The following is a 16,390-nucleotide window of genomic DNA, read 5'->3' on the forward strand; positions in this document are numbered from 1 at the left end:
GTGCTATTAAAACTGATTTCACTAATCGGTGGATCAAGCTGCTGATTATGTGACGAAGCAAGGAGAGAGCGATAACACTGTTGTCAATTCACCACCAGCTACTTCCACCTAAACTGTCAATTCAGTAGTCAAACTAAACATTTTACAAAATAGGGCCAATTTATCACCTCCTAGTCAGCAGCACAGCACTAAAAACAGAGCTGTTATTTCAGTAGAGGAGCTAAGGTAACCCAGATTGTCATTTCAGTTTTCTCTGCCATTCAACCACTTCAACCTTTCCTGTCACGGCCAGTTTTAAATAGATTCGATATTTATTGTGTTGAACTCTTTTAAACTGTGCATGTGTGGGAAGGGAGGTCTTCTGAGGGAAAATGCTGCACATCTAATAGTCCCTGCTGGCTTTCTAAAACAAGTTAACATTGTTTGACCTAAAGTGAATAAACCCGCAGCAGAACTGAGGCTGATGACTTTATCTGTTAAACTCCAGCTTCTCTAATTTAAAACAAATGAAAGAATGCACATAGAATAAATTAATGTAGAAGAGATGGGAATTATATGTTTTTCCCCTAAACCTTTGCAAAATTAGCAAATCTTGCTGTAAACAACAGGCATGGCATTTTCAGAAACAAATTGTTATTCCACAGCAACAGTTTCCAAGAGCAGAACATGAAAAACAAAGAATTTTTCTTTGCTTATGTTCTCAGTGTTTCAGTAGATTTTCATTGCTAGGAACCCAAGTTAAAAGCGAAGTGAGTTAAGCTGGGCTCCTCCTAGCCATAAAAATAAATTTGCTTCCTCAAATTTTACACTGTAATTCCCCTGAGCTGACTGAATTATTCTTGAAATTGTTTTTGTCTCTGGCTGGATGATGGTAAATTCCTGCAGGCTTGAACAATTCTATATTTCTTTACAGAATACCAAGTTTGCTGTTGGAGCTGAAATACTAATGCCCCAAACTCACCAAAATGTATCAAACTCCAGACTTGGAATTAGCAAGGATGGGTGGTGTGAACAACTAAGGCTTATTGCTGTAAAAGTCATGCACCAGCTTATCTCAGTGATACAAACACCTCCAGGTCCAGTTCAGGGAGAATATATGCAGGCACACACAGGAGCATGAGTCAGTACCAAGTTTGTAGTGAATTCATAAGACATCAGAAACTTCACCATCTCTTTTTTTGGACACATTTATCATGGAAGAATAACCTACCTCACTGCTTGGTCATCCTTGCTCTGAGGGAAATTAAATACCATGAGCCTCTTATCCAAAACCAGCTTCCTCTCTGTTTAGCAATGGATCAGTGATGCTGGTCAGAAATCTCACTGTCAACTCCTGGCTTTTCTTTGTGCCTTGGACATTGTCACTCAGACTGCATGAAGAGCAGCATCCTGACACAGACAGCTCTCCCTTCACACCTCAGCTTTGTTATCTGAGAAGACTACACTGAAGAGTGAAAGACACAGCAGTTGTGGCACTGGTTTTCATAGGGTAGCTAGCTGGTTCCCAAAAGCGGACAATTGCCAGAAGCCAAATGGCTCCTTTCTCTCTAAAATCCACCAGGATAAGGACTTGACACCCAGACATCCACTCAAGCTATAACATTGCTGTCTGCTGGTGCCCTCAAACTCACAGTTTTTAAGAGTGTGCAGTTCATTGCCTCCTCTTCCAAACCCAGGGTTTTAGCCTGTGCACAGACGTAATCCTCTGTCATCATGGTTGTGCCATATATCCTCTTTGCAAAGGTGTTTGAGGCATATGTATGTGCACACACACACTTGCTCTGCCTCTAAGGAGAACATAAAGGGCCAGAAAACAACATCAACACACAGCTTGAATTAAAAAAATAATATCTCTTTCAGGTAGCACTGAAAGGTGAGATCCAGTTTCCTGTCTCAGAGAAAGCTGATCCAAACCCATGGTGCCTGGTAAACCACCTTTCCTTCCATCTACCATCATCATCCCATAGTTGATATGGAAAGAGACAGCCTGATCATTTCTACACACATTTCAGGTCAGGACACCAGGGCCATTACTCACGCTGTTGAATAAGTTCAGTGATCTCATGATGCTACTGATGCTGAGGTGTCCTCAAAGCAGTGAGTGGAAGAGTTGTCCTGGCACAGTATATGAAATAAGTCCAAGGAAGCCAGTTCCTGGTAGTTCCAGAATGAAAGGGGCAGCTATCTTGCCATGCACATCTCTACTCAATGGCCTTAGCCTTAGGGCATGGGTCTTGAGAGCATAGCCAGAAATATTTCTCACAGATTCCCTGAGCATACCCAGTAATGCCTTGATGGTCACCTCTTGCAAGGTCTGCTACTTTCTGTTGCGACTCCTCTGTTCATAGGATCTTTGGATGTCTCTGACCAGTGGTGCTAAGGTGACCAGTGTTCCAGCTCATATGTGACACCTTAAACACTCTCAAGATGCACAGCCCACCACACATCTTAAGCATCCTCCTTGGCTTTTCAGTAGGCAAATGCCTCCTTTTCACCACAATTTCAGGTAGGCAGAGATTTTCCCTGCTGGCTAAGTCTTACAGAATATTGTATGCCCTTAAAATGGTGTCAGTTCTAGAGAATATTGCCTAGCATCGGTGGAGACAGCATGACTGATGCTTCAGGATGACAAAAGCCTCTCTTATTGCAGACCCTGTGGCAGGGCTGGCTGCAATTCTCTTTGGCGGTGCTCTGGAGCACTTGAAAAGCATCGGCATCTGGGGCCAAATGAGGTAGGTGTAATCTCCTGTGAAGAGAAGACTGAAATAAATAAAAGAGGCACCTTGGTCAGAGTTCAGTGTATTCACGGGAGCCATGAGGCAGGCATGGCAGTGGTGACATTTATTTCCGTTGCCAGAGTGTAGGTGATAGGCATGTCTGTAGAGTGAGAGGGGAATATTGTCGTAGAGTCACCAGGAAAACAGCTGTCACCAGACTTGTCCAGGATGTATAATTTACTAGTGCTGGAAAGGAAACAGGTACCTGTATCATGACTGAATCTCAGGAATCTCAGTGCAGAAATCTGTAACGCAAATACAGTTATAGACAATGGTCCCGTTGCTGTGTAGCTCTAGTAATGATTTCATGGGTTTGCATGTCTGCAGGAAGGAAGGGACTGTCTACTAGCTGCAGTATTGTGGAAATACCAATTAATGAAAAATGTATGTCATCCACTTCTTGATCTCCCAATGCAGGGAGAATCTAATGAATCATTTTCATGCCGGGCACCTGTCAACATCTTCTGGAATGGAGAGGCTGTTAGACTGATGCTGATTGATGGATGCTGATCAGGGCTCTGGCCATGCATGGAAAAGTCTGTAGCCAGAGTGTTCACAGCGGTACTTTCAGGGAGGTAGCAGCATTCACTACCTCCAAAGCAGAGGGGATGGCAGAGGTGTTAATGTTCAGCCTGAACCTCTCAAAGTGGGCCCTGATTGTGAGATTTAAGCAGCTGGGGTCTATGGTAGAGAGTGTTATCACAATGATCATTTCCTCAGCAGCTCCTACAAGTGAAAGTTTCTGAGAGGAAACATCGGTACAAACATCTGCTTGCTCACGGGCATTATCTCCTACCACTCACTCTTCCTTTCATCCCCAAACTCAGGCCCTGTAAAACTTGGACATTTTCCTACATAACTTCTCAGACTTTCTAGTCTTCTTACTCCAGCACAAAATATTCAAGATCTGCTGCTATCTCCCGCTGCTACTACCCAGGCACTCCACGCTTATCTAATCTAAAAAAGTTCTGTAAGAAAGCTGCTCTCAGTTTAACTTCCGTTTCTCCCCGCTGGTGTTGTTCTCTAACCCAAAAGTAGGGCTTTTGGGATTGGCTGTGGATGAGCGTCTTCACTGCTCGTGGCACCTCAGGTCTGACATATCATGGTGCAGGTGGTGAGAAAGAGAGAGCCTTCAAGATGGCAAGGACAACGTACTTGCCTGGGAAGCAAGTTGCTTCACAATGGGCAGGGTGCAGATTAGATGTCTAAATACATGTACTCAAAAGAGAAAGGCATCCTGCTGACCCCTGCTAGAGGCAGATGGGAAGAACTGTGTGGGAAGGACACAGGTATCTAAAACACATCTACTGCAATGAATTTCAGTCCTCCAGTCTATCTGGTCAAGGGAATATTGATGTCCTCAATTTGGCCTATAGAATTTCTCTGTTCTCAAGGTAACAACATATTAATTCAGCAAATAATAGTTTAAGAAGATGAAGCCCCATAATCATGCCACTACCAACCCAGCAGAATGGGCAGAACAGAACTGTGCACACCTCAGCACCTGGACTGCAGTGCAGACTTAACTCTGCCTACTTCAGCGTTTTAAATTCAGCTGCTAGACTTTGCACTGAAGTCACGGAGATGCGCTCAGAGATGTCTGCACTGGCTCTCCTTTGGGGATGGTACTCTTTAGCAAGGAGTGATAATAAACAGTAGGATGGTGCTAACACTTTAAGCTGCTGCAGCTGTCTGCTAAGAGAATATGTGTCAACACTTTCAGACGGGGAGGTGAGAAAGTGAAATTATAGCTTTCAGCTACCCCAGTTCTGCTTTTGCAACCTCTTTTATTAAATCACTTTCAAGGGTGGTTAAGGGACTCTGAGGTTTTGCTTGTGTGTTATGAATCCAAGATAACAACTGTGTTTCTGAAAGCTTGCCTCCTTCTTAAAGTTTTTCTGTTGCAGCTATGATACCCTATTCAGAACGAAAAATTACAGCAGCACAGCCTTATACATGAAAGTCCTAAAACCACCCCAGCATCTCAAAAACATCTGCAACACTTGATTAAGAGGAAGAAAATGAAATAGACAGTTTAATAAAGATTTGCTGGTGTAAATGTTCTTTTGATAGTTACACAAATATAACCTTCTCAGAGTTAATAATATCTATTTCCTCAGTCTAGCTACGTGACTCTAGGCTCACATCTTCCTCTGTGATATTTTCATCTCCCTGTTACAGTTTGAAAGCTAAAGCTAGAGAAACTGATTGGCAACATAAGAAAAGTAAAAATGGAAGGTTTGTCATGGTACTGATGTAGCTGTGCTGATATAAATAGGCTCTTGATAGATACCAAATGATCACTCAGAGTCTACTTGTGGTTTAATCTCTGAGACATTTTGTAAATCTGACAAGTTCCTAGATGTATATTAGTTAAGATGCTAATTTAGATTTGGAGTCAGTACAGTACCTCCTACAGAAAAAGTGATTATTATGAATACACAGAACTGATTTTATATACACTAGGTATTTTTGACAACCTTCTGCCAACTGACATGTTGATTACAGTGCAGTGAGCAGTATGCAGGCAAGCACAGAGCTACGCGTCTAAGTTTTGTTTGAAACAGCTTCTAACCAGGAAAAGTGCTCTGACTGCTCCACCCTTCAAAAATCTCAAGTGGTTTTAATTCTGGCCTTTTCAACTTCTTCACAGCCATGGACCAGACTATATTATAACAGTTTGCTCAGGGCCTGGACAGCAAAAAAATCTTTGTATATTGTATGAGAGTGAGAAACAATTATGGAGCTGGACAGGAGCATCTTGTCGATTGCCAGCTGGACAGCAGCATGCTTATTTAAAATGTGTATGTATAAACTCTGGTCCAGGTCAGGTTCAGCTACAAAGTAGTTTATAATATCAGAAATTTATGAGGAACTCAGATTCTTCAGAAACCACTACAGATTTTTAACTGCATATACACCTAATGAAATCTGTGGCAGCAGACATAATTGTAGGTAAGCACCTGAAGCAATGCAACAGGTCTGAAGTTCTAACACCCTTTTAAACTTTGAAGGTGTGACCTTGGTTGACAAGAATCAGCATTTGGACCTTGAGACTTCTTCGCTACTGGATGTGAGCTCTTTCCTTGTTTCTCTGGATCCCAATATTCACACCTGCTGCTGATGCAAGTTTCTGATGGAAAACCAAGCCAGTCACCTTTTTCCAGAGATCCCTGAAGTGCAGCACAGTAGAAAAATCACCGCAACCCAAACCAACGTCATTGTTTTGAGACTACAAACCTTTCATCTCACACAAGACCTTTACCATTCCCTACAAACGCTTTGCTCTTCTTTGTTCCCTTTCACACGGACATTCTACGCTGAAAACCACCACCGCAGGGAAGGAAAAGAAATAAAAAGCACACGCTCCGATAACGATAGGCAAAGCATCGAAGAGGTTCATGTCTCCTGCCCTCACGGGGAGAACAGAACCCACCTCCCACCCCCAAGCCGAGCGACTCCAGCGCGGCCCCGTCGCCCTCCTGCCGCTGAGGGGGGGTCGGAGCCGGCGACAGGAGCCCCGAATCCCGAGTTAACTCGGGATTCGGGGCTCCTGTCGCCGGCTCCGACGGATGATTCCTGCGTTAACCCCCGCAGGACTCAGGACAAAAGCAGCGGCCGCTCCTTTGTCGGCGCTTCCCGCTCCGGCCGCTGCCAGCGCCAACCCGCCCGGGCGGCCCCGCCCCGAGCGGCGAGGAGAGGCGGGGGGAGCGGGCGCCTCCCCGGGGCCGCGGGAGGAGGAGGAGCCGGGGAAGAGGGAGATGACGAGCGGTCGCGATTAGCCGAGGAGGGACGGGCGGCGGCCCCGCGCCGGTACTGACGCCTCCGCTCTCCCTCCCGCTCCGGCCATGCAGGCGGAAGGTGCCGCGTGAGGGGCCGAGCCCGCTCCCCGCCGCCGCCGCCGCCTCCTTTCCCTTCCCCGATGCGGGCTCCAGAGGATTCGCCCCTCCTTTGTCACCGGGCATGAGATAATGGCGACCCGGTGGGCGGCGGGACCACCCGGCGGCGACGGAGACCGCGAGCCCCCCCCGGGCGGCGGGCAGGTAGGGGCGAAGGCGGCGGGGAGCGGCGAAATGGCCGCCCCCTCCCGCTCCCCTTCTCCCTCCTTCCCTCCCTCCTTTCCTTTCTCTCCCCGTCTCGCTCCCCGCTGGGAGCCGGGCGCGGGGAGGCCGCGGGCCGGGCGGCGGCTCCGCTTCCCGCGCCGGCCTCGCCCCGGGGGCGGCGGTTCCGTGGGGGCCCCTCGTACCCCGCGCCCGGCCCCGAGGGGCGAGCGCTTCCCGGGGCGGCGCTGGGGCGCGGCTGCCTCCTCCTCCTCCGCCGTTCTCGCGTTCCTCCGCCGTTCACTGGGAAAACGGGCCTGCTCGCTCCCTCCCTGGTCGCCCCCCCTCGCTCCCAGTCGCCCCCGGCTCCTCTCCCCTCTCCCCCTTTCTCCTCCCCGGCTCCTCTCCCCCTCCCGGTCGCCCCTTGACGCGGCGGCTTCTCTTAAAGCGTTGGCGGCCGTAGCATTTGTTGCTCGAACGGTCCTCCGTGTGTTCAGTTGAAAAACTTCGTGGCATGCCCGACGGTGGCACCATTGCGTGTTTGAACTCGCAACACGGATATTTTAACGTCGAGCCCTGTCTGATGCTTCCTTCTGTGTTCCTAGTAACACCCCTAAATACCCGTGAAATAACTGATTTTAGATCTAACAAAATACTGAGCTGTTTCAGTGGAGTAGTTCTAAGACCTGTCTCAAACTTTGTTTACAAAGACAAACTTGCTTTTGTTTTTCTCAGAGTTAGGGCATGTTGTGCCGAACACATTTAACCCAGTAGGGCTGTGAAATGAATGCCGATTATGTAGAAGTGCCCCTTTTGTTTGCTGAAATTGAAATACAGTAGAATGATTTAATCCTACAGAACTACCTGCAGAAAGTGTGGGTGAGTTGTTTTCCTTTTTTCTAGGCGCTAGGTTTCAGTTTATTGCTGTCCTCAATTCGCCCTCTTGCCCGGGTTTTCAGGTGGCATGTATGATAATGTAAGATTTTCCTTAGTGCCATTTCCTCAATTAAGAGATTCACAAAGTCTCTTCCAGCTGGTGGGTTTGCTGAGGGCAAAATGTGAGCCTTAGGTAAGGACACAGAACATGCTAAAATTTAAGATATTGAGTAATTATCATTCTTAATTTTTGTGTAGATTTAATCGTGCGTTATTCTTGTTGAGTTCTATTCTATGATTCTTCTTAAGTAATTGAAAACAAGGCTGATTTGGAGAACGTGTAGTTTAATACTGTTCAAATACTGTGAAAAGAGGAGGGGAAACCACATGTATAAGTGTAAAAATGAAAATCTACTTTTTAATTCTGTTGTATTGAGACTGCTGGTCTTTTGGCACTGGCACTTGTCATAATCCACCTATCCCTGTGGCACTTCTGGAGCTCATTGTATTAAAGCTGTCTAATTAGGGTCTACTAGTAGATATGGAATTGCAAAATGGACTGCTTTGCCTGTTGTTTTGCCTGATGCTTATATGTTAACATGTAACTGCTGGAAAACAAGTACTTAGACTGATGAATGCTGTAATCACAGCAGGCCTGACATAATCTTTGCTTGAACGTAGATTGCTCTTGTGAATGCCTAATCAAGGCTGTAGTGCTTTCTCGTTTACTTCAGTCAAGTAATACATCTTGCTGTGTGGCTTGAAGTGTAAGTTATTTTCCTATAACTTTTTTCATAGATGGGTGTAAAATGACAGGATAGAGTGAGGATTTGTGGCTTTGGAATCTGCTTTCTCAGTTCTGTTGATAGAATGGTTACTGTGTACAGCACTTGATGTGCTGTATGTGAGCAAGTCCCTGTAAACGAAGTCTTACTTGTACAGTGAGGACTGCTTTTCTGTTGGAAAAAAATGGGAAATACCTTTAATGAAACACAATTACTGTAAAAAGGAGTTGTAAGTTTGCGGAAAGGTTGCCACAGTTGCAAGATTTTGTAGGGTGCTAATACTGTCATGCAAGATATTAGCAGTTCTGGGAAATTACTTAGGTTTTTAGGACACTGTATCCCATATGGTGTTTGCATTGTAAAAGCAGTATTAACTCATCTGCTTCTAATGCTTAGCTGTAGACCTATATGCACAGCAGGTTGTCATGAGGAAGACTCCAAGCAATAGCTTCTGTTCATCGTGGGCAAGGGAGTTGCAGCGGAAATGAGGGTTTTCAGCCAGTTAAAGGTTTTGGCAGTATACAGCTATAATCACCAAGGTCTGATTAAGAACTGAAAACCTTGTCCAATTTTTATTTTTGCTTCTTTTTTTTTTTTCCACCAGCTTTGACACTGTACCTGGTGGTCTTTCTCACTTCAGAGCCCTTTCACTGCAATCCTTGTTGAGAACAAAGATTGCACATTCAGGCTTGCAGGCTTCTGTCTGAATGTAGAGCGCCTGTTCAAAGGGACAGATCACGTATTCTTGGCTCTCCGGGGAGCTGGCAGAGAGGGCCAGAGACTCTCAGGGCTGTTTGCCATTCTGTTTGAAATCTGACACACATTTGCAAATGGGTGCAAGAGTTGCTGAGCTGATGTTCATAAGGATAGATAAGTGAGAGTGTGTTCTTTCTGGCTTTTAGATTAACAGGCGTATGCTATCTCTGTCCTGTCAGGTTGTAGCAGTGTTTTGCTGGAGTGATTGAGCCTTGGTGAGGTACAGGCAGTACTGCTTCAGTCACAACATCCCATTTACAGGTCTATCCAGGTTCAAGGCTGCAACTGGCTTCTTTATTAGCGTGAAATTAATCTCCTTTCCTCTGCCTAGAAAGGCACAACAAAAAGTGCTTTTTTTCTTCTTTATTCCTACTGTTTTTTGTTTACTTTAAAAAAATTGCTGAATCTGTTTGTGGTATACTTTACTGTTCATCTGTGTTTAAATTCAAGGTGTTAAATATAGGATGAAAAAAAAACCCAAACCCTACCACAGTGGGTGCCTTTAAAAGCCAGATTTTCGGTGTAAACACTACTGTTTCCTCACTTTATGAATACTATAAATGCTTAATCAAATAATTTTAATAATTAAGAGTGGTATATTTCTGCTGGAACTTACTAAAGCACACATACATTTACGCACTAATTGGGAAATACATTCCCAAAGACTTCTCTAAAAGAAAAATTGGGTTATTTAGTACTTGATTTTTAACAACAAATATTCGATTTCAGAAAAGGGTAGAAAACTGCTCACAATTCTCACTCCTACACCTTATCAGAGAGCAGGACTGCATAACCTGAAGTGAAGCCTGTGCTGGAAGAGTCAGGAACAAGAGAAGGGCAAGGATGACACTAAAAACAGAAAATTATTTACCTTCTCACTAACAATAATTAATAGATTGTTTACTGTTTTAACAGCCCGGCTGGGATGACATTGGTAAACTTTAGGTGGTGACTCCCAGGTGTTAGGTCTCCCTGCTGTAGGGGCACAAGCACTGATGGGCTGTATTCTGATCTTGCATTTCAGTCTTTATGTAATTATGCTTTTAAATGTGTGAACTGTTCTGGAACTCTGTTTTTGGTGATTTTTCTATGGCGGTAAGGTTTAACTTTAATGTAAGAAATCAGCATTAGACAGATGCGTTTGTAAGATCTTATATGTCAAATAATACACAAATACAAACCCCAAAAGTAGTTGTTAGAAGTGTATATTACTGTGGTGGCAGAGAATTCTTCACAAACCTTGCATCAAGGGAGAATGAATTCAATGTAAATACAGCTTTATCAGGAGTTGTAGTTGCGTGATTAAACAGGATTTGATTCAAGCTTTCTGCATAGTTCTGAGTATAACGCTGTCTTTTGCTGTCATTTATATTGAAGTAAGCCTAAGATAATTTGACAGAAGATGGACCTTTGCCACGAGGACATGTTACGTATTTGATAAGCGACGATATAAAGCAGCAAATAGTTCCTTTAAGAAAAGGAAGGGATCTGCCCTAGAATGTAGCCGCATCTGGTGGTTTTTAAAGCGACTTTTTGCTTCCCAGAAATACACCTTTGATTGCGCTACTTTGATAATTGTCTGAAAGAAAATAGTTTTTGCAAGGGAAAACTGATTAACTGAGGAATATCCTGACTGTGCTGGTACAAAATAATTGCATTTATTGCATGCAGTTAATATAAGAGTGAACGTTCATCTTTAACAGCTTTAGCATATGTAAAATGCTGATATAACTCTTTTCCTTGTATAAGCTGTTTTTAATAATTGCTTTTACTAAAATGTGAAACTAACATTGCTACTTTAGACATTGTTTCTTGTATGTTTTGTTTACTTGCATACACAAAGAACATTTGAAAGAACAGCTGTGGAAGAGAAGGTATTTCATCTTAGACTGTGCATCAGTGATCTTGTCCCTCTTGAATTGCGTGAAAACATCTTCCTGTAGGTAGATGGCCAAGTCGTAGCTCAACGTAACAATGCGGGCTCTGGAAAGAGTAAAAGTTGGTCTTTTGGGTTTTTTTTTGTTTGTACTATTTAAATTTTGTGAATAAGTTGCCGAGTAGGTGATGATTAGAATATAGACATGTGCAGTGTATAAGCCTTGTCAAAAGAAAAACTTTCTGTATCTCTTACTAAGGAAGTCTCTGTTAGACTAACCTGTTATATCCACTGATGATTTGTAACTAGTATATTTTTCCTCTGGTGTAACAACTAGAAGAAAAATTAAGGTTTTCTCACTTGGAGGTTGTGCATTATTCTTCTTGCAGTTGTTTGGATATTAAGTTGCATAAGATAGGAAGCACATACAAAAAATTAGGAAATGATGTTAAATGAAAACAGATTTATTTCCTGTCATTAACAGTGTCATTGTTTTTAAAAACCATGAGTTAGCCCTAGCATAAATGGTGAGGCTGCTAATTTGGTGTGGGAACAGTCTGAATGGACAGCGCTCCAGAAGTCAGTCTGATGAGCTGTTAGGTGCAACTCCATGGTTGTAGAAGGCATCAGAACCTGTGATCTCATAAAATCTTTGAATTTAGGGCCTTGCTACAGAGGAAGTGTTTGTCTGCCTAACATAATAGACAGTGTATGTATATGTACTAAATAATACGTTGTGCCAAGCATAGTAGATAAACAGTGGGATGAGTTATGTTGTCTGGCCAGACTGGAGGATGAATGGGGATAATCGCGTCACACTTTGCCTTGTTATTATGCAGAATGTAAATTACTAGAAATAATGTGCATTTCTCCTGTTGAAATGTTTCTTATGTCTTGTATTTTGTAATTTTTGCTAAGACAAGTCTGCGGTGTTCTGCTGTAGGTACCTACTACAAGGTGGTGGAAGAGAAGTGCATCTGCATGGTGGGAGCAGCAACATCAGACAGACTTTGACTGTGGTCGTGTTAGAGGCTTGACATGTCTTGTAAACCTGACCGTGCCTAATCTTACAGTGGGATAAGCTGTTTCATGTTTACAGTTCTTAGACAGGTAAAGATTATTTAATGGGAAGGCTCTCTCTCTTGTGCTTTTCTTTTTTGTTCTTTTTATAAACCAGTTTTACCTTTACTCCGGTTACATGGGAACTCTAGCTACTCCCTGAATTGTCATTTACCATCTTTTATTAGTAATGGTGAAACGGTTTTCTGAATTTACTGTTTTATCCTTGCTGTTAGATTTGAAGAGAGGTCTTCTGGGGAGATGATACTAGAGTTTAGATGTTGGATCACTTGGTAATAGGAGACTGAAGAGTAGGCACAGCTGTATGCTTTGTTCTCTGAATCTCTTTATTTGCATTGGGGGGTAGAACTACTGAGTCTTTCTGAATTAGTGTGCCCTGATACATTTTGTATGTCATCAGTGGATTGTGTTCAGCAGGAAACATTGCTGCTTTCTATCTTCTGTTCTTGATTTTTGTATTGAAAGCTTGTAGTTCAGAAAGTATTTAAGGGTGAAGCATTAGGAGCTGTTGCTGTAGCTCTTTGAACAGCCTGATGCTTGAGAGCCTGATATAAATCATGTCAGTAAATATTTGGCACTGGGCATGAGAGGTTCTGTGTGGGCATTCTGGAAAAATATAAACAGCTGTTTAGGTTTTGACTCTGGCTTGCAACCAGGAGCATACACCTCTGGGAAGGTAGGTAGTAGGCTTATTTTTGTTCTGAATTGCTTTATTTCCATTGCCAGCAGCTGCTGCTTTGCTGAGAGTGAATGAGGTGCCTCCTTAGAGGACATGGCTAATTACAGATCGGCTGTTGGTGAAGGGGTGTGCTTTGAGATAGACATTTTCTTTTATGTGCGTGTTATTTGCATAATGTGTTAGGACACACAGTATGGACTGCATTAAGCACTTGCAAATACGCTGTAGGGAATAATCTTTTGCTGGCATCACTGGGCTGGATGGATGACATAATCTTCCTTATTTTTAATTTTGAAGTTTGTTCTTTTTGTTTGGAGGGCCAGGGAGGATGAATCAAATAGAAACCTTCTATCTCTCACTGAGGCAAGAGACTTTAAACATTTCTGCATGACAGTTGCAGTTGATACAAATCGCTTGAAAAAAGCCCTGAGCCTGTTTCTGAAGTGATGTAGTGTTTTTACTAATGGAAATGGTAGCATGCCCTCCTGCCTGTAATAGAGTAGTTCTTATTGCTGAAATTTAATTAAAAATCACTCTTAAAAGACTGTATTTTATTCTCTGTTTTACTTTTTCATTTAAATATAAGGGGCTTTTAATATTTATAAGCTGATGAGAACATACGACTATGAACACCCCTGTAATACAAAAAAATACTGAAACTCAAAGCTGCTTCAATTGCTTTAGTATTGGTGTTGAAAATGTAGTTGTTCTCTACTTCAGATATCTGTGTACTTCTTTTATTCTAAGTGTGGGGTCAGAAAAGGCTACAATAAATATGATTTCTTGTGATGCAGTTTGGCAGTTTGAAATGAATAAGTGTCTTGAGTATGACCTGTTCTGATCATGGGATGAGCTAAAAGACACTATTTAAATTCTCAGAAATCCCTTCCAGATTGTTTGGCTTGTGACCGTTAGACACTGTCTACCCAGTGTCATTGGGATGAGCTTTGCAGTTTTGAGAACTAAAATTGAAGTAAGTCTGCAAGAGAAGTTGCATTTTTGTATTGGAAAACTTTATGTGGAGAGATGTTGTTCAAAAACTCTGGAAAGTCAAAACCATACAACAGTTCCAGTTATTTCTTGGGAAAACATTTTAACTTGTCCAATGACTGTCCTGTTGTACTAGAATGTGGAAGTGGTTGATTTCCTAAGAAATTTGACAGATAGTTAAATACCATTATTAAATTTAAAAGTCTGTTATAGTTTAGACATGTTTAAACTCCTGTGTCCTCATTTTTAGAACGTTTAAAGGGCCAGAGTTCAGGTGGTGCTTGCAGGGGTGTGCAGAAGCATCAGAATTTCCTTGTAATGCAAGAATTGAAAGCCTAACATTTTGTTGTTGTTTTGGCCAGCAAAAGAAGTAGCAAACCTAGTATGCGCACCTCAAGCAGGTGGCTCTTAATACCTGTAGGTTCTGACCTGTTTTGGTAAGATAAAGATCTGGTTAGGGTTGTCTCCAAAAGGAATGCTGCAGTTTGTGTAACAGGCTGTCCCATTGCAGTTCATGCTTTGTTATTGCTGTGCTTTTCTCAGCTCCCCTGTTTTGATGCAGCTTTAATAGGGAGCCTGTGACTTGGGTGAAAAGTATTCCCATGTGTAGCCACAAACATTTCTTATTCATCAATGGCTGTAAAATCTTACTTGTTCCTTCTTGCATGCATTTTAAAATTTTATTATCCTCAATCACCATGGTAAAAGGTGAGTGAGTGAACTTGGCCTGGAGTAATCAATTTTCATGGCAATTTTACAGGCCTTCTGCTCCATTCTCTGCATTTACATGTTTTTCATGTGGGACTGTCTGAGTACAATCTTGCATTTTCTGTTCACTTTAGTTATTTCTAAAAAAATGTTGTGGAGAAGTAGCTTTGGAGCTGCGTATGAGGTGGGATTTGAATATGATCTCTTGTTTTAAGGAAGGAAGAATGAATGGCTTGTGTACTGCCCTTGGAGTATTAAAGCAACCCGTCTTGCCACATTGGCATTAATATGAAAGTTCAAAGTGAAAAGAGTTTACATGAACGGTCTTCAATGTTTTCCGCAATCTGTGTGTCTGAATCAGGTGCTGGAGTAATTCAGCAGTCATCAATAGTTTTGCAAGGTCATGTTCTAATCCTGGTGTCATGGACATAATTTTTCAAGCTCATTAGTTGCGTCTCTTATTGTTAGCGTTTTAATTTTTTTAAAGCATGAGAAGTTATACTGCTGCTTTTAAAAAAATACTGCGTACCTGACCAGAATGGTCGTTGTAGCTGAGTCTGTGGAACAAAGAATTTTTCTGTGTGCAAGCATTATCAAACATGATGTTGTATAATGGATGCAGGCCAATGCCAGTAGCATTTCATAGTCCATGCCCTTTAGGTGTTGTTTTTGATTACTTCTTTATAGATGGTTTTGAGTAATTTTCTCTGTTTACACTGTAACTGAAAATATGATTCAGCTGCATGTCTAATGGATCTGATAGCTTTCTGCTGCATACCTCTCCATTGCCATTTAGCTGATGAAAAGTGCTTATTTTCCTGTCTTCCTTTGTACCGAACTTTTGCTTGCTGTTATTCAGGTTAGTGCAGATGAATTGCTGTGAAGAAATGTGGAAGGACCTTTTGATGTTCAGCACTAGTTGATAAAAAGTAAAATGAAAACTCAGCATGCACAAATGGCAAGTAATGTGCCACATATACAAATACTGAAGTAATGATTAACTAGGAGCTTATGGGTGAGGTCTTAGTGTTGTGATAGGTAACTCTAAAGATTAAACAGCAGCTTAATGCTCGGCAGTGGTCAGAAAAGCAAACTGTCATATTTTTCCTAGTAGTTTTGAACAGTTAGTGTTCTCTGTCATGCCTCAGTATGTAGAGCCATAGTGCACTTGGAGCTGCTAAGTCTAGTTCTGTGCACTCTCCCTTTGCTTTTCCCTGTATTGGGAGTAGTATAGTAGAACCAGAAAAGTCACAGAGAAAGGGCAGATATGGTAATTGACTGTATGGAGTTGTTTTTGCACTGAAAGCAACTGAGAAAGCTAGGACTTGGCATTTTGGGAAGGAGGAGACTGTAGAGATGGATAGATGATTTTGAGATGTGGTAGCTTTCTCAGTCTCTCTTGAATTTCTGTGGATCAGCTTTTTACTCTCTACTCCAAGAACCTGGGAGTGTTGGTTGAGCATGGTGGATGGAGTGAGAACAAACAAAAGGAGATGATAATTTCTATAGAAGTTAATGAAGCTTGATACTCTACCATAGTATTTTGAAGCTAAAAGTGTGTATGTAAAGGATAACTCAGATGCATTCTTGGAAGAGCAATACTTTCAGACTTACTAAATACCATTGTGGAATGAATTATGGATTTGTGAATAATTGAATCTGGGAGGATATTCTAGTGATGTTTGCTCTTAGTCTTTTTTCCTAATTGTCTACAACTATCTGCATTTGATCCCTCCTGGAGGTGATGTAGGTGGACCTGTGATCTGATCTACAGGTGTTATAGGTTAAAATGCTGATTCCATGATAGCTTCTCATGATTCCTC

The 16,390-nt window shown here is 42.4% G+C and overlaps 1 protein-coding gene across 1 annotated transcript in view; it reads left to right on the forward strand.

Annotated features, from left to right (window-relative positions):
* The first annotated feature begins 6,641 nt into the window (after window positions 1–6,641).
* The window catches only part of ARHGAP21 (Rho GTPase activating protein 21), a 114,553-nt gene continuing 104,804 nt past the window's right edge, over window positions 6,642–16,390 (forward strand). The window contains exon 1 of the mRNA XM_069859474.1: window positions 6,642–6,820. Coding sequence (XP_069715575.1) covers window positions 6,749–6,820 — 72 coding nt within the window. The 5' untranslated portion in view covers window positions 6,642–6,748. The remainder of the gene's footprint in view (window positions 6,821–16,390) is intronic.

Source organism: Phaenicophaeus curvirostris, chromosome 6 (genome assembly GCF_032191515.1).
Source record: "Phaenicophaeus curvirostris isolate KB17595 chromosome 6, BPBGC_Pcur_1.0, whole genome shotgun sequence".
Classification (NCBI taxonomy): domain Eukaryota; kingdom Metazoa; phylum Chordata; class Aves; order Cuculiformes; family Cuculidae; genus Phaenicophaeus; species Phaenicophaeus curvirostris.